The 19,066-nt window shown below is 38.7% G+C and overlaps 1 protein-coding gene across 1 annotated transcript; it reads left to right on the forward strand.

The window, feature by feature from the left end:
• Positions 1–6,357: 6,357 nt before the first annotated feature.
• On the forward strand, positions 6,358–17,419 carry LOC311212601 (phospholipid scramblase family member 5-like; the record flags this gene model as incomplete). Its single annotated transcript, XM_084292096.1, has 7 exons — positions 6,358–6,370; positions 8,904–9,055; positions 13,373–13,415; positions 14,230–14,450; positions 15,260–15,421; positions 16,252–16,413; positions 17,381–17,419. The coding sequence occupies 7 exons, from the start codon at positions 6,358–6,360 to the stop codon at positions 17,417–17,419; spliced, it is 792 nt and encodes a 263-aa protein (XP_084148222.1).
• Positions 17,420–19,066: the final 1,647 nt, after the last annotated feature.

The raw sequence follows: 19,066 nt of genomic DNA on the forward strand, positions 1-19,066 counted from the left end.
AACTCCTTTAATGTTCCTGGGACATGAATGTGTTGAAACTAAACACAAACAATGCTTGGTGTGAGGTGGCTGAGGAAAAACTCCAGATACAAGAGTAACCTGCAAACTAGGCTTCCTCAGGGGACCGCATGAAGATGGAAGGGAGCTGAAAATGCCATTACAAAAATAAAGTAAACATAGCTAAGGGCTTTAGCCATTCTTTCGAAAAGTTGTTTTCTGTTATAATGAACCCTCCATGCTCTGACTGCCTTCATGACTCTCAGTCATTCCCCTGTGTGTGGCAGCAGCACAGCAGCACCAGGTTATCACTGGGGATCCCATGAAGGGGATGTAGGAACTGAGGCAGCTCAAGACAAACCCAAGGCAATTGAGACAGAGAAAGAGCAGGAACAACTTTAAGGGTCTGAGCACCTTGTTATGGGCATGGAGTTGTTTCTTCCACAATGGCTGGAAGAGAGGTGCAGTGACAGAACTGGCAGTTGTACTAGTGAAGTTCATGTGTTTTCCCTTATTTTTCAATTGCTCAACTTTTTCTACATGTTCTATTTATTAATGCTATTTTATTTTTTTTTCAGTAACTGTTGTTACTTTTGTTCTTCAGTAAAGTACAGAAAATATTCAACCTGTCAGTCTGAAATCTTTAAAGCCAAATTGTACATGCATATCTTCCTACTGGCCTCTCACTCTGGTTTGCTTGCAGATGGTGCTAGGTCAAAGAAACAGGCTGTGTCTGTATAGGACAAGTGGTTCTGAAACAATGAGCATCAATTTCATCTATGTAGAAGTTTTCTTCTTAGCTTATTTTGCTATAGCTTATTTTGCTAACCTAAACCATTGCCAGCTTGCTAATATTTTCTTCCCTCTTCTTGTCTTACATAATGAGGAATCTGCAAAATGCTTGGTAATTATTTAAAGTACAAATCTGTCACTTCTGGCAACTCTAGAACAAATTCAAAAAATTTTCTGTGATTTTTCACCAGTGAATGAACTGTGATACAAGGAGAGATGAACAAGAAACAAATTTGGGGAAAAAAAAAAAAAAAAGATTCTGCTCTCCAGATCTAGTGCTGCTTTGAGCAGACTAGAAAAATGTGACTTGACCAGTAGTGTATCAGCCAATTGGTGAGCACTGGATAGTTCAGGTAAACCAAGGTGCACAACACATTCTGAGAAGCTAGTGTTCCAGATATGTTCCTAGATTTTTACTTGACACAATGGGATGCTCATGAATTACGTGCTGTTTTACAGGTTTGTTGGAAAAACAGCAGTGCATAAGGATTTTTAAAAATCCATGTGTTATCCCATGGGTTGTCAGTTTTAATAGTAGTAAACAGTATGGAAAATAAAATTAGCTGGTATCCTCTAAGAATTATTTTTCTTGGTAAGCAAGCCACTGTCATCCCTTCAATAAGTAGCATGTAGCACAATAAATGCAAAACCAAAATGTTTTCAAATTTTAAAATATGTGGAATAGTTCTGCTATAGCATTGGGTAAAATTTCTAAATCTTGCTGCTAAATGGAGAAAACAAATTGGAATGAGATCTTAAATTCCTTTTATTTTACTTATTTTACGGGTTGAAAAGCTTTATTAGAATTAAGCTCATCATTATTCTTTCAGTATGCTAATTAATAGAGCAGGATCGTGGATCTGTTAATTAAAATAAGATACCTCGGGGAAACTGAAATTAATTTTGATGTCCTAATAGAGTTACCATTATGTCATTAAATCTCGTGGTTTTCTTATCCATTTCTCTTCTCTCCCCTTCCCCCCCCCCCTAACATTTATTTAGTTTAGTTTATTTAGTTAGTTGGAAGTTGGAATTAGAATATTGAATAGTGACTTCCAAAAATGCAGAGGAGATCAACTGATAATTTTGATTTGACCTTCATGGGGCTGCCAGCACTGTTCACCTAATAAACACCTAATGTGCTCTAAAGGAGCACAAAACTGTTCACCTCTAGGTCACTGGGTCTGTGCTTCCAGAGGTTAATTTTTGAACAATCACTCCAGCTGCCTCCCGGAGTCATGAAGCAATGCTGGTTTGTATGACAAATGGAACTAGAAAACCCAACCATCAGGCAATCATCTTAATGACTGCCAAAATTTACTGCACCTTAATGAAATGTCTTTCCTGGCTGGAAAGTGTCATATGATGGCAAATACTGTGGTCAGCTGGGGGTGGCTGATGTAGTGATGTAGTTCAGTCAATGTTTTTAAGGCAAACTCCTGGTCATCGCTGCAAAAAAGCATCCAAAATATACACAGTGTTTTCTGATAACAACAGTTCTGATTTTACCTAATGAATTTTCAAAGCTAGTGAAGAAACTAAGAGTGATTAAGCTGTGGAAAATGCTGCATCTACATTAAGACATATGGTATCTTTTCTCTATGGACCCACCTGGTTGACTGAGACTCTCTTCAGGAGGGACGTGTGTGTTTTGTCTCTGCGCTGTCTGAGACGATGATGTCATAGTCGGTGGACATGTTTCCTACAGGCTGCAGTACTCTGTGTAATATATACCCATTAATTGTAAGGTGATTGTGTCAGCTTATGACAAACATAAGGATAGATCTCTGCGTTTCTGGAGAAGAGGTGTTATAGAAAAGAGTTGTCCATTCTTTTACATCAAATACTTATAACGAGTGCAAGGAAAACAATTGTTGAAATATTAAATATAAGCAAATGGTTGGCTTGAAATGCACAGTGTCAGAACTACAATAGTGTAAATGCGTGGCAGTCTAATGAACTGAAAGCTTCTGAACATTTCTTATTAACATGGGATGTAGTATGAAAGCAACATTTTTTGTACAACAGAAACAATTACTTTGTGATAAATACCATATACACCTGTGCTAACTGCAGGACAGAAACAGGTGAATAATGATCTAAGAGGAACCTTTACCTGATCCAACGCCTCTTCTAGTAAAATCAAACACAAATAATTAGATATAAAGACATTAAAAGCTAAATATACTATATTTCCTTCTTGATAAGTAAATTTTAAAGAAAAAAATAGGAAGGTTTCTAGACATAAATTCCTCCAGCCAAGCAGTGCTTGCCTGATCTCAAAGACTCTTTGATTTTAATAGATCTACCAAGGTGCTAACTTGCAACTTCCAATGATTTGTTCATCAATCTTTATAAACTTTACAGAATGGGATGGAGCAAATCTATTTTTCAGTTAAAGGGAATGCACATACACTCACTCAGTTTTTGTTACACACAAATTATTAATACCTGCAAACATGTAAGGTGTCCAGCACCTTAATACAGAGTAAGGGAGCAGGCTCAATGTTAGTGTTCAGTCCTAGTAGCGAAGCAAATGTAGGCAGCGAGCCCTGAAGCCTTCAACAGGGGGCAAAGGTTCCCAGCTCACAAAGGTTCCCAGCTCAGTGTCTTGGCAGAATTTGGGTGCTGCAGTTCTAAGTCCTTAAAAGTTATCTAGAATTAGTTATATATAACTATTCGTCATAACTAATATATACATATATTATACTATATATATATACATAATTATACATATAATCATATATTATACATATATATATAGTATTATATATAATATATAATTGTATTACAATATTTTATATTATATATATTATATTATAACTATAGATATAGTTATATTATATATAACTAGTAATTATAACTAATAGCTATATTTAATTCTTTAAATGTTCCTCCCTTGTTTGTAGTTTTTCTCTATGTATTTTTAAATAGCACCAAAGGATGCTTGCGTTTGTGGATAAATATGATTAAGTCTTCTGTTGCTCCAGTCCTTAGTGAGGCTGCCTTAAATCACAGCTGGAGCAGTTTTTGACCAATATGTGAGTACTTGATAAAAAGATAAATTGAGATTGAATAAACTATTAAATACATAATTTTAATTGTAAAGACCTATCTCAGTGCAAAACTTGTTCTCAATTCCTGCAGAAATCTCTTGATGTAATCTACTAAAATGATTGTTTCAGAAAAATAAAAATTAAAATTAATAATAATAATAATAATAATAATAATAATAATAATAATAATGATGATGATGATGATGATGTAGTAAGAGGGGACATTGTGAAAGATATGGAAATTTGTAAAAGAAATGGAAAAACATAAAATGCACTTCGAGCCACACTTTGTATCTTTCTATTACCTGTTTACTGCAATATTGTAAATAATGCCAGGAAATTAGTTCTTTGGGGCAGAACTGCTTCAGGGAAATGTTTATTTCATGAGCAGCAGAACAACAAAGCCTGGTCCCTGCCTGTGCATGGACCTGCCCATGGCACCACGGCAGCTCCAGCTTCTAGAAGGAGCCCATGCTCTGGAAGGAACCTCTGCAGCTGTGCTGGGGCAGCCCAGCCACCCTGCTGCCCTCCTGCCCGCTGCCTGGCACCGGGATCTGGCTGCAACTGGCTGCGGTGGGCAAAGCAGAGGGCTCCCTGGGCTGGGCTGGGCTGCCCCAGGCCCTTACAAGCACAGGTTGGGGATGGAAAGGACTAGCCAGAGAGCTGTTTGGAGTTCTCACAAAATGCTCTGCAAATGTTTGAAACCTATTCCTTCAGCATCTATCTCTAAGTGTGTGTTTTGTCTGTTTTAGGTACATTTTTCTTACTGCACCACACTTGCTTTATGTGTTGACAGAAGCTTTTTTTTTGTTGGTGGTGGTGATGGTGGTGGTTTGTTGGGTTTTTTTGGTTTTCTGGGAGGTGAAGCAAGTCTTTTTTCATTTTCAAAGCTGGGTTAGTGCTGTATCTGAGTTGCTTTTTGAAATTTTCGATCCATCGTTTTCAAAGTTATGTTTACGATATTTTCCCAGAGCTTTCCCTCTCCTTTTCTTCTTCAGAAATCTTGTTTAAGCTTTGTGTCTGCTCCCCAGGTTAGATCCTCACTCAGAAGAAGCATATCTTTGACAAGGAGAAAGGAAGCAAAAACTTTTAGTCATTCCTAATCTTTCTTTCCAGTGATGTCAAATTTCTTCCCAGTCTGGAGGGATTTCTTTAGTGAGGCATTTTTCAGTAGCCAAATTCCTTTGTCAGTGGGCTGCCTTCTCCCTCCACGCCATGTTTCCAGGGGTGAGCCCAGCCAGGACCAGCTGGGTAGGGCTGCACTGCCCAGTGACTTCCCAAAAGTGCAATGACAAAATGCGGGGAGGTTTTGCACAGCCAGATTTTCACATGTTCCACTGGGAGACCTGTGGTATTTGAATTTACTAATACAGTCAATAAAAAATAGGTTCCGTGTTTGTTTATTATTATTATTATTATTTTATTTTTTAGGAAGGTTTTTCTGTATTCTTCCTTCATAGATTCTTCCTTGTCCGTATCTTCCTCAGCTGTACCCTCTGGACTTAAATCTGCTCGGATGTGCCCCTACAGACCATTTCAAACCGATAGGACCTGCAGTAACAGGATAGAAAATGGTCGCCAGCACCTCACCCTACTCCCCTGCACCCTCTGCTCAGGCTCTGCCATTTTTGCAGCCATGCATCATATCTGTCTGTGGCTCACAGGTGCGTGATCTCCATGACGACTTGGGCACTTGAGGTAGAAATATGAGCTGGTAAGTCAAGGTTACTTTCCATCCTCCTCCCTTCCGCTCAGTGCAATGCCGGTAATTACATGTGATACTTTTTGGACTGGGCTGTGCTCATATGGAGCAGAGCACAGACAGCGAGTTTTAATTCATCTATGCAGTTTGAACACCTCACAGGGATCAGCAGCGGAGCCCCACATGTCAAGGGGCTGTGGAGGGGCTGGCACAGGGTCCTTTCCTGGGGCTCAGTAATGTCCCTTGCAGGGGACACTGATGCCCCACCAGTGGAGCACAGAGAGAAAGCCCAGGTAGCTCCCCCTGCTCTGAGTACCAGGTTTGCTGACTGAGGGCCAGCAGTAGGGAAATGCAGGTAATTAGCTCCTTTGTCCTTGCTGGATACCAGCAGAAACAGAAACATAAATATTGAATTATAAAGACAGAATGTATATAGTCATGGAATGTATACATACATTATAAAGTGGAATTTCAGGTCTAAAGCATTCAGTTACCCAGTGGGTACATTGAAGTTTTGTCTCTTTGTATGCACAAAACACTTCCTCTTTCCATTGGTGCAAATGACTTGAAATGAATAATGTTTTTCTTGTTTGTTAGCATCATCTCCCCCTGTAGTCCATCTACATGAAATGCAGTGTTCTGGAACATGAGAAAGGCAATACATTTCCTCCAGTTCTTTGTAAGCTGATACGAAGTAGACAGACACCTTCTGAAGTTTTGTGCATGCTGTGCTCTTTTTTTCTTTGCTGCAACAAGAAAAATCTTTTCTTTTAACCTGGCTTACTTTGAAGAAGTAACTCAGGAAGCTTCATGGCCTCTCAAGGTAAGTGCATCTATAGTCTGTATTTTTAGATCATGTTTACAGAAAACTATAGTCTTGTTTCCAGCAATCAGCAGTCTGATGAAATGAGAGTTTCAGGCTAAAATCACAGCAGCCAAACTATGGTTGTTTTGGCTTCCTTTAATTTGTCAGCATTCAAGAGGCTCCTAAGGAGACTAAAATCTATACTGGAATGTTATTTGAATAATATATGTTACAAAATGTTAGTATCTGCATTCAGTCAGAAAATGGTGTGTTCGTGTGTTTGTTTTTAAACCTGTCAGTATAGGCTGTATGGAAAGACATGTATTGATCCAAGATTAAAACAGATTTTTGCACTATTCTTTCCTATTCCACTTTGAAAATACAAAATCTGCAAATGCTTTTCACTTTCAAAACTGCCCAGAGTAATATAGGAAAAATAAATATCTGAAGAAGAACTGAATTTAACCAGATTACTTCTATCTGGGTTCATTTTTGTCATGTATTGTCTTTGAGCTGCAGCCCATTGGGTATTCAGGGCTACAGATAAACACTATATGATCAGATATATAGTAGTATGCTGATCTAACAAGCCATCAAAATTCATTTTTTCTATTCTGACAAATACTAAAACTAAGCAGAAAGATACAAATCTGTTTTTTCTTAATGTGAATGCAACCCCACAGAGGTCACCCTGGTGTGACGTATGGAGGCAGATGCTGGCCCAGGGAGATCCAGCTATGTCTGTGTGTTTGCCAAATGTTTACCACCCTCATTCCCCCCTACAACATACTTAAGACATTCAGCATTTTCAGTGCTTGAATTTATACAGCAGCAAACAGATTTAAGGGCATTGTTGTACTATTGGAATATATGTTTTTCTCTAAGGAGTATACATTTTGCTTATTTTAAGCCATATAAAAGAGATCTGGTTATGTGTATTTTAATGTATAGCTATTAACAGAAGCAACAATATATTCATGTTGTGTAAAATAGTGCTCGTAATGAAGGAAGTTGATAATATGCTTCTATAGGAGCCAGTAGCTCCCTACATTATGATTGTACGGAATGCTCACTGTATCATATAGTAACTTTTAAGTTCTCCCATACTGTAAATGAAATATCAAAGAACCACAAAAAAAAAAAAAAAAAAAAAAATAGACAAAGCCTCAGAGTAGCTTAGGTTGTCATCAACATATTTACTGCTTGATTTTTGTATAGCTTAAAATTTGACAGGTAGAACTGCAATTTGTTGACTTTTTTCTCTTTATTATCCGAGAATAACACAAACACTCGGCCACTTCACAGCATTTCATGTAACAACAAGAGTTATGGCAGTAACAGAACCCTGTGAGGTAAAATGATGCAGAAGAGCATATAAAATATTTATCACCCAGTTATATATTTTTAAAAGCCAGCTACAAATTCAAAAGGGTTGCTTCTTCTTCCTGTGGCCTCAGACTTTGAAGGAAAGCAGTGGCTGCAAAGGCAAATTAAGATCAAAATATGATTAAACAATGAATCAGCCACACTGGGTTCAAATAAAGCTAAAGGATCTCATTTAAACCCACACCTGCAAAATAGATCTTCAGACCTAGAGCCCAAATTCCTTCTGGACTTCAGGCCTTATTGTGCCCAAGTATTGTTATGCAGGAGATAAAAATGATCAGTCTGAAGACTGTTTTCTTGCTGAGGCATAGAGGCTCAGTTTAATACGAGGACTTTCAATGTACATGCTGAGAGCTTCAGCTGGCTCCTGCTTGTTCCAGCAGAGCTAGTGTTACTGAAGGCTGTGGAAAGATGCTGATAGTGAAACCAATGGGAGTGCAGAATCAAATGGCAAAGGAGCTTGCTGCATGGAGAGAGAAGATGCCTGTGTATATGAGCAGATGCATGCACAGAGGTGCCAGTAACAGTAAATGCCCACGTTACCTCCAGCAGCACTGGTCAGGGTAAACAGCATTGTGTCCTAAAGGAAGGGTTTGCAACAGCAGACGAGAAAATGCAGCTTACCGGTATCTGATCTCCTGTTAAGATTAATGAATAATGCACTGGAAGAAGCTGTAGATTTTTCATACCACAGCAGTAACATGTAGCATGGAGAATCTGAGATCCCTGGAAATTTTATCTCTAATTAAAGAGAAAACATGCATGCCCTTAAGATGCTGGAAGGGAAGCCAGCCCTGACAGGTAGCTGGGTGGACATCAGCACAGCGGCAGCAGTGCCAAGCAGCCCATGCTCAGGAGCCCACGGCCACCCCATGTGTGAGCACGGTTCAGCTCCAGCCTTGTCCCAGCATCTCTGAGTTTAGTTTTATCTGAAGGGGTCTCAGTTTGCATGCTCCAAGACAGCTTTGTAGGGTGAACTGGAGTGCTGGAAGTGAGGGAGCATCAGGAGATTAGCTTCAGACCCTTGCTCTTCATCTGAACTAAAATGCTGATGTAATTCCAGGCAGAATGTGACACTAATGTCCCAGTTTGGATCCGAGCAGCTAGCTGCTGTTTGACACTGCTCATTTCTGATTTTTTTTTTAATTATTTTCTCCTCCTGCAGAATCTCAACAACAAACAACTGCAATCTTTAAGGATTACCTCCCTGGTTCTTCTGGCCTTCCTGAACAAGATAAGCCTGTTGAACCCTCAAGCCTCTGGAAGCAAACATCACATGCTCATAACTTGCCACCTGGTCTGGAGTATCTGAATCAGGTCCTGAATATTTTCAAATGCTAAAACTGTTCTGTTTTCATCATAGACTGATAAATTTGGGAGTGTTCTTTTTTTTTTTTTTTTTTTTTTCTTGTGAAGAGGGAGTTGGAGAAGGGGAAGCTTTTTGGTTGTCTGATATTACTATGAAATAAGGAGCATAGGACTAATAAGCTCTTCCTTCATTGCTGCCATTCATTTTTATGGAAAACCATTTGTTGTGTGTACAGTTCTCCTTGCCCCCCAAACACAATTTTCCTCTCTCTAAGACTCGCTTTTTCCTGATCATAACTTTTATCCCTCTCATTGTCCTGCCCAGATTCCTTCCAGCTCCTTAAGAGCTCACTTCCAGGGAAACCACTGCCAACCTCCGTCTGACCTCAAAACTAGTCTGGTTGATGAAAACAAGCAGTGTGCTGAAGGAACTGTCACATTCCATCCTTTTGGGAACATGCAGGTCTTCTGAGCAAATTCCTTGTGCCCACCAGGACAGTGCCCTCAAGGTTAGAGGGAGGGTCCCGGGAAAGCCATATCCCAAGGGGATGACATGGTGACTGAAAGCCTGAGCAGCTGCAGACCCACGCCCACTCTGTTTTGGGCTGTGGGGCAGGAAAGGGCTAATGCCAAAGACAGAGAATTGCATGGAAATGGAAGCTAAGGTCACAGGCAGGGGAGGGAAAGGGAAAGGGAATGGTAAAAACATCTTAATCCTGGTGCTAAGTGTGCACCTGTTCAGCTTGTCCTGTGAAACCACACAGCCCCTGGAGCTCAGATCAGTGGAGGTCTGCAGCTCCATAGCTTCAGCAGGTCAGCTCCAAAAGTTTCATCTATTCCTGATTTTTTTTGGAAGTCCACCCCTGGCTACTGCTTTGACACTGTCTCCAGTTTGCGTTTCACAAATGGCCAGATCCTGTCACTCTTACATACATCGAGTAACACTTCATGCATCCCAGCTGGTATGTCAGAGGAAAGAATCAGGCCCACAGTGTAGTCAGATGATGGTGATACACACACTTCTGTTGTATTTGTGTTTAGGTAGTGCTGAGAAATGTTTGTTTCACTTGAGGGCTCTACTTCAAATATGCTTGTCTGTAGCTTGGTTTAGAAACAGAAATTGAATGCATTTTATATTTGAAACCTAAGCCACTTAGATAGCTAATGAAACCAGGAGACCCTTCAGAAATCATCTTCGATGTGGTGTTATGATTTTCATTTCATGGTGCCTGTGCACAAAATGATATGTGTTGTCAATTACAGAAGTGTTTGTTCACAGACTGTCGAGCTCCATTTTTTAGTCAAAAAGTGATTGTGATAGTAAATACTTGCCAAATTACATATTCAGTCTTCTGCATGAACATGAATTACACCTCAGCTTTAGCCATACAATGTGGGCAAGCAAATTCTATTTCTCCATTTTATAGAAGCTTTACATCTGACACAAAGACAAAAGAGCAAGGAGCTGTCAGAACTATAACTAGAACTCAAGACTTCATTCATGCTTGTTCTCAACCCAATAACCATGTGCCTGTGCTGCAGCCCTTCCTAATTATTCTCAATTTGCTCTGCTGTCTGAAGAGAGTAAAAAGGGTGTGCAATGCTGAGCCAGCCTGGCTTCCTGACACAACCTTTCTTGCCCCCGAGCAACCCACTGCAAGTTTTCTGTTAAGGATTTTCATTGTGTAAGAAAAAAAAAATACACCTGCTTGCTGGAGAGTGGCTGTAGAGTGTTAAGCAATCTTCACCGAGGTTTAGCTTCTCCAAGGTCAGGTCTGGCTGTTAATGTGGTCTGACAGCATCCCCTGGAGTAAGGGCTAGGGGACAATAACAAAAAAAATAGCGATTGCACCTCTTTGTGTTGCACTGAAGATTTCTGCTCACCAGGATTTTTGTTACTGATTCAAGCTTTGAATCCAATCTGCTGGAATAAGGGAGGTCCAAGGATGACTTGTGGGTCCATGTCTGCTGTGTCACTGCCTGTGATGCTGCATTTGTGAGAGGATGCAGTCAGCCTGGCCCTCACTGTCGCCCCTGCTGGCCAGGGAAGCTGTGGAAGAACTCTCCCTTCTCCCTCATTCTATGGATTCTACTTTTCTAGATGACTTTTTTTTTTTTCTAAGTAATCCAGTCTTCTGCTCCCTTGTATTTAGATCTATTTAGAGATTCAAACATCCCCTCCTCTGATTTATTGGCGTATACCACACCTAGTGTTTCCATGCGTTGCAGAATGTTTTGGTGCAGGATGATGCTCATACTTGCTGTGAGATCCCCACAGTCTTATACAAAACAGGAACTCAGGTGTTGGGAACTGGCACAAAGGGCATGGACATGAGTCCATGGAACAATTGTTCGATCTGAGCTTGCTTTAAGCAACCAGGAGTAGGCCTCAGCAAATCCCATGGCCTGCTGTAGCTGAGCAAACCAAGCTACCAGGGCAACTATGAGAAGTTCCCACTACAGTGTTCCCACGTTGCCCAGTTGAGGAATTCAGAAAAATATTGTTACCAGCAGGTGGCTTCAAGGACAAGGTCTACGTGACTGCTAATCACAAGGGGGTTGTTTTCTTGTAGTTGTTTGTCTGAGTGCTTTTGACCAATAATCTTGTGTGAAACACTGTCCGCCCCTGTTAAGTTCACTATAAAAGTTAGGCTATTCGGGCAATAAAATGGAGCATGATCTGACTCTACTGGTGTCTGTCGTGCTTTTGGCCGTGCTTCCTCTACACTCAGGGGCCAAGCATGTAGTGACGGGTGAGAGGAAAAGAAAATATCTGTCCTGTTAAAGCTGGAAAGAAGTATTTCCCTCTGGAAATACACACCTGAAGCCAGCCATGCTGTGGAGCAATGCACTTGGCTGTTCAAAGCTCTTCGGAGACTGACAAAGTAACACTTCTGCCCTGGTACACTGATACCATGCTTTCTGTAATTACCATGAAAGTGACACCCTAAACACTTTTCTACAAGACAGGTTACCCAAAAACCATGATTAACTTCCAGATCACAGCCATAGTTCTTGGAATTGTGCAGTGTCCAACCCAAAGGTCATTCCTTTGCCCAGAGCAGGAATAGATGGAAGAGACCTGAGATGCATTTTCCAAGAAGATCAATGTTGTGTTGTGCCACTATCCAGGCTTAACCAATTTTGTAAGAAGTTTCCTTGTTTAGATTTTGTTAGACTGATCAGATGTAAATTTAATACTGACAAAACTAAATTCTGACAATTAGCTGTGTATAAGGAATTTAAACACATCTGAGCTCAAGAGGACCGAGACCCATGTAAACCAAAGGGCTTTGGATGCTTTCAAATGCAGTGCAGAATTCTCTTAATCCACAAGTGTCCTAATAAAAGATGCATCAGAATGGCTGCCTTGCAGAAACAAGGCAAAACAAACAAGCCTAACAAGTGGTACTGCTGTGTTGTCTAAATATTGCCTCTGCCTGGGACACAACAAACTAATACACAGAGCAAAATCACTCAAAGCTTTTAACAATACAGGCTCATTATTTTTCTTTTCCCTTTGAAAATCTATCTGGAGGAAAGGAATACATATTAAAATCAATACTAAAATATTAAAATAGCTCTGCCATCTTTAACCTGTTTATTCATTTTTCATCAGCAGAGCTCTGTACTAACTTCCCATGAGCTCTAAGGTTTCTCATATCTTATGAAATCTAAATGACAAACAGCAAATATTCTTGGGAGAAGATTTTTAAGTCCAAATATTTTTTATTATTTCTGGCATGTGCATTCCAGAGATTAACAAAAGGGATACAGAAGTTTCTCTCTTACAAGTTTTTCTTTGCTGCCTGCACTAGCTGCAGGAGATGACTGGAATTGATAAATGGCTGCAACAGTTGGAATGTGTACCAGGTAAGATTTGTCAATTGTAAAATATACAAATGCCAGAGAACTGCAACATGCTGGTCTCAGAAGTCCATCACGTGCTTTTTGACTTCAGCTGTGAGTAATGGCAAAACCCTGTGTCAGCTGTCTGATACCTACCAGGGTTTTGAGTAGAAGGAACTAGCAATGCCTAACATGTCAGGTAAAACATGCACAAAAAGTCACATAAAACTGGAAGGTGGGCTGAAATCAAGGTAGACTGAAATTAAGGTTTTTTAAGACTGGTGATTGTTTTCTAAGCCAGAGTATGGCAGAGGTATAATAAGCACAGAAAAGCTGTGTGTCATGGCAAAGAGTTTTTCTCCTGCATTTGTAATCATTTCACGGATGAGGACAGTTTCAGACAGTGAAGTGTAGGCTCTTCCAGCACTCACTACCTTGTTTTTTGTTGTTTTTTTTTTTTGTTTTGATTTTAAACAGCTGGACCGGATAATTATTCATCAGCAGGTGGAGCTCCTTGAAGGTATTGTGCAATACTTATCATGCTCTAATGGTGCTGGTACACAGATATCTCCAGAGGGTTTTCAAGTCTTCTCCCCATCTTGCTGGAGTCATTGCAAAGTCTTCTGCTGACCTTGCGTCAGGTCTCTACTGTGGTGGTAGTACAGTGAAATGAGGAAAGAAGGATCACAAAGAGCCTCTGCCTCAGCCCTAAAACCCCTCTCTCAGTTATTAAAGATGAATTTTTTCCATAGATTGGAAGGATGGTTGTTGTCCTTAACAGCAATTAACATATGACAAGTGAATAGAGAAAGAAAGGTCAGAAAAAAAAAAAAAATTGAAGCATAATTTTATTTACATAGTTCCTCAAAATTTCAAAGTTTCAAGTTCTGCAAGTAAACCATTTTTTAAATGCATTTCTCCCTCTTGAAATGTTTGTGGCCTGATTCTTGGGTACCTCCCTGAGTGCAAGTTGTCACTGAAGTGGGATGGCCTCATATCATTATTCTTCACAGGTTAAAAAGAAGCCAAAAACAAAACTCAGGACATAAATTCTGTTTTGTGATCTATACTTCAGTGTACAGCAAACCAAAGTCTTTGAACTAAATGTTCTTTCAAAATACAGAGCTGCCATTATTATATCATTATTATTGTACTTTGTGTAATTTCAAAACATTTTTTATACAGTCTCTGTTCATAGATTTTAGAATATATAAGGCAGAGAAGACTGAAGCTGTAAACTTGTATGCAAAGCTGAATTTGGTGAGTCTAGGCAGAGGCTACCTCTAATTCTAACATTACAGTACAGTAACACCTGACTTGTTTTGCTTTATTAGCCATACTTGGCACAGAAACCTGCAGCAAGTATGAGATAAAAAACCATTTGGGACAAAGAGTTTACTTTGCAGTGGAAGAAAACGGTTGCTTTGATCGTAACTTGTGTTCGCCTATAAGGTCTTTCACCATAAGGATTGCTGATAACTCAGGCCAAGAAGTGATTACAGTGAATAGACCCTTGAGATGCAGCAGCTGCTGGTTCCCCTGCTTCCTGCAAGAGGTGAGTGCTGCCTAATTGCCTTTTGTCCGAGCATCTCACTGCATGTGCTCAGCATTAATTAAGCTTTGTGCAACTTCAGTGAGGATGGCAGGAAGGAATTCCCAGCCCCATCCCAGCCCCGGGCTGTGCGGAGAGCAGCTTCTGTTCTCACTTCTGCATGTGTCCAGGCAATATTACAAGTGAGAGGAGAATAAAAACCTTATACTGGCTACTGGGCTATGTTCTTACTTCCTTTAAAGACCATTCTTACAAAAAGGCCTTAATTTAGAAGCAATTATTGCAGAAAAAAAAAAAAAAAAAAAAAAAAAAGCTTCTTTGAGCGAAAAATACAGAATCAGATTTTTTTCATTCCATTTTTGTCTTCTTCTCATGCATCTTTCTTATTTTATGAAAATGTTTTATAGCATGACTCACCTACCTATTTTATTGGTGCTGCATCAGGATTTTAGAAAAAAAGGTCCTCGGGTAGCACAATTACTTCATGAAAAAGCCTGTAGGATACTCGCTGATTATAATACTTTTGCATTACATTGCGCATTACTTTTCTCAAATCTTACATTGATGTTAGCTTCTAGTGCAGCTTTTGAGGTTTGCATTGTTCACTGTATATAAAAACATATATATATATATATATATATATATAAACACCATTAGACAGCCATTAGATATCCAGTTCATGATTCAGTAAAATTATACATAATTACGTTCAGTAAATAAATATTTTGCAGTTATCTAAATGATACAGTATTATGGAAAAATACACTAATATAAGACCAGTTTATAAGATTTTGCTTTGTTTTGTTTGATAGCTAGAAGTGCAGTCCCCCCCAGGTACAATAGCTGGGTATGTTGTACAGAACTGGGACCCTTTTCTGCCTAAGTTTACTATACAGAATGAAAGCAAAGAAGATGTTCTAAAAATAATTGGCCCGTATGCAACCTGTGGCTGTTTTGAAGATGTTGAGTTTGAGGTATGTTACTTACGAGTGGTAAGAATTTTAAAGTTACTGCTTTGAATGAATTTCTCACTTGAAAATCCTATTATTCTACCCTTAAAAATATTAAAAACGCTAAAATAATTTGGGAACATAATTACAATGACGTGCATTGCAGTTCCTGACTTCTACGTGCAGATTCCTGCAGGTGTTTTCTGAACAGGAGTGACAATTCTGCATCCATTTAACATCATTTGTCAGGAGAAAAGTAATTCTGAAGAGCTGTTGAAATATTTAGAGGGAGATTTATGAGATGAGAGGGAGAATGGGAGATGATTGAAGAAACCATGGACAGAGGTTTCTGATGTGAACAAAGCTCTTTCTCTTAGTTAAAGATTCATAAGAGTTCTGTGTTCTTCAGAAGAGTTCAGTAGGGATTGTCCCAAATTTCAGTATAGTCTGAGAAACATGAAGATGGCTGCACAATCAAGAACATATCTGTTAGTTGTGGGGGACAGTGGTCCACAGCAGTGATACTACTGTGACTTGGAGCACATCAGAAACACAAAATGGGGGAAAAAAAATCTGTTATGAAAGAAGAATTGGTATAAATTTTCACAATTACCTTCATCCATTTTTCCATCAAAGAAGATGCTGATATCTCCAAATGTTTAAGAGAGACCCTTTGTTGAGTGCCATTCCTAAAAGTAAATCTGACACTAATAGAGCATTTCAATGACAAGAACAGCCTGGCAACTATGGCATACTCTGCGTACTGGGGCAGTCATTAATTCTGTTAGGATATAATCAGTGCGTATTAGATTTCTTTACTTTTTTTTTTTTTTCCCTATCTTTCATTGGTGCAGGTAAAAGTTCTCAATGAAATGTCAACCATTGGCAAAATTTCCAAGTACTGGTCTGGATTTGTAAACAATGTTTTTACCAACACTGCCAACTTTGGGATCCAGGTCCCAGTAGATCTTGATGTGAAAATCAAGGCAGTGATGATTGGTGCATGTTTTCTCATTGTAAGTATGAAAAATCAAGAGGTAGTTTCATGGAGCTGGGCAGCCTGTGGGAACAAAGGGGCCCTTGCTGTCAGCTGTGATCCTACAAAGGCATACATGCAGTGAAAAGTCAAACCGCTGCCTGGAGGATAGCAGTTCACTGGAAAGCTTTTATTTATTTATTTATTTTTCATTCCATTTTTAGTTTTTTCTATTTTTGTAATATTTTGTTCACTAAACTTTTAAAATAGTATTCTGTGTGTAGTTCAATATCTTGCATGACAGGATCGAATATCAAATGTAGCAAACTTCCCCAAGCTTCTTATCTGCTGTGTTTGTATGATCCATAACAAAGGTTATGGTAGCTCTGGTGGTAATTTAAAACACTGAGCCCAGTTCTTATGTTCCAGGGCAAAACCAACCATCTAAAAATTAACTGTTCAAACCTGGTCCCCAGCTGGGACTCCTTGGTGGGGAGGGAGGCAGCTGTCGCTTCAATAACTCTGTTGAGTGTTTTGCATGTACAATATTCAGGTAATATGATTTCTCCTAAAAATAAAAAAAAATCTCTTGTGAAATTAATTGTAAGAAAAGAATTACATATGAAAAAGAGAATACTGTTATTTTCTTAATGCCTGCTGCTTTTGTCAACTTTAACATGTTAAGAGTAGCATGCAATGGTATCGGTCACCTTCAGTATATACATCAGAAAACACAAAAGGACAAAATTATGTAAATTATTCACTAGAAAGTCTTTGCTTTAAAACCGCAACAGCTGATATTTAGTTTTTATTAGGTTAGAAATGTAACTTGTGGTACTTAAGATTTTTGGATTGTCCTCTGAAACTCTGGTTGCTCAGTGGCAAAACAATGTAAGTTGATTGACTGACCTAGTTACTTTATGTAATAAAAGCCTACAGATATGACTTTTCATATTAATTGTTGTATTTTTGTACCTTCCTTACATTCACAGTTTGTTTATTTGTAGGACTTAATGTTCTTTGAAAACTCTCTGGATGGATTATAACAGGATGACAGAAACAATAAAATATACAGAATGGGTTTCAGTAAGTAAAAATGAACATAAATTGATCTTCTTGCTTTGAAGACTTATATGTTAGATACTTTCTAATTCTTTTTCATTTTCTTCCAGAAATCCCTTGAGCTTTGGACATGATTTTGAACTGCACAAATCCTTGTTCCATATAGGAAAAGAAAGGGAGCTAATGATGCTGTTTATTAAAATATTTCTCATGTAAATAATAATTTTGTCATGTATGCATTGTAGCTAAACGTATACTTTTCCCACAGAGCACTGTTGCTTTGGAACAGTGCTATTCTGTTCTTTCCCTTTTGATGTTTCTGCATGGGAAATCATGAAAGATTAGATGAAGACTTGCAGCATCACTGATGAAAGTCTATGTTTAAAGAACCCTTTGATGCTCTGTGAGTTATGCTACCAGTTACTAACCACATGAAGGTGTGTTGTGTGGGTTTTGCTTTTGCTTTTTCATAATTTTAGAAGTAATTTTCTGATTTGTAATTTAATTAATATCAGCAAACTGAGTTTGAGAGCAACAAATATAAAGACGTCACCCAATGTGAACTTCAAGATGGTACCTATTTAAGTAAGTTGAAAAAAAAAAAAAAAAAAAAAAAAAAAGAGAAATGATGTTTGCTAGTAATTTAATTTTATGGCAAAGATTTATTTAATGAGCAGCACCCAGAAATTAGTCTTCCAACACTAGAGTGGGGAACAAAAATTTCATTCAGAAAATCTGGATTTTCACTGCCTATACTGAAGGCAGGAAATAAGGTTTGAGAGAGAGTCATCCCCTGTGTGCTAGAGGTGCACAAACCACTTAACATTTGAACTATTTGATTCCGAAGGAATCAGAAGGATTTCTTCAGATTCTGAAGTCTGAAAGATTCTTGTTCCCATGAACAAAAGTCTTTTTTTTTTTTTTTTTTTTTTTGTCCTCTTCATAATATCTGGTGGTAGATAGTTTCTCATTCAGCCTTACCTGAGGCCACTCTAGAGCAAAATGCCTTCCAGGGACAGAATTATTCTTTCCCTTTGGCAAAGGACTATACAACAGCAGCTTTTTCTATTTCAGGTAAGTTTTAAATAGCTGTTCATTCCTGCAGTCACACCTCATAATATTGTTCCTAATCATTCACACCAACAGGCTTTTACTAATACAGGCATCCTGTCTAGGAACATCCATGATACACATAAAATATACACAGAAACATTTTTGTTGCAAAGTATTTGCTGTGCAAGGTTGCTTATGTCTCTCTTAAAAAATACAATGAGTCCTTCAAGAAGCAGAACAGCACCATAAAATACTGATGGTAAAACCAAATGCTGTCATAATCACCAGTCAGGTTCACAAGGAGAAGATTTTACAAATCCCCTGGAATGCAGGATTTTGTAGCGTGAACTGGTAATTCAATTCTTGTAAATAACCAAACACACCAGCGGAAGGGAGAGGAGATGATGAATTATTCATAAAAATGAAACAGAGCTAAATTTATCAGGTGATTAATTCTCAACAAATATTTAGACTAATTTTAATTTAACGTTCATGGATATGAATTCAAACACAGTGAAGCCAGGAAGCAGCAACTAAAATTCCCATAGCGAAATTAGCTCAGGAACGCTTATAGATTT

This window comes from Netta rufina (assembly GCF_964035555.1).
Source record: "Netta rufina genome assembly, chromosome: 9".
Classification (NCBI taxonomy): Eukaryota; Metazoa; Chordata; class Aves; order Anseriformes; family Anatidae; genus Netta; species Netta rufina.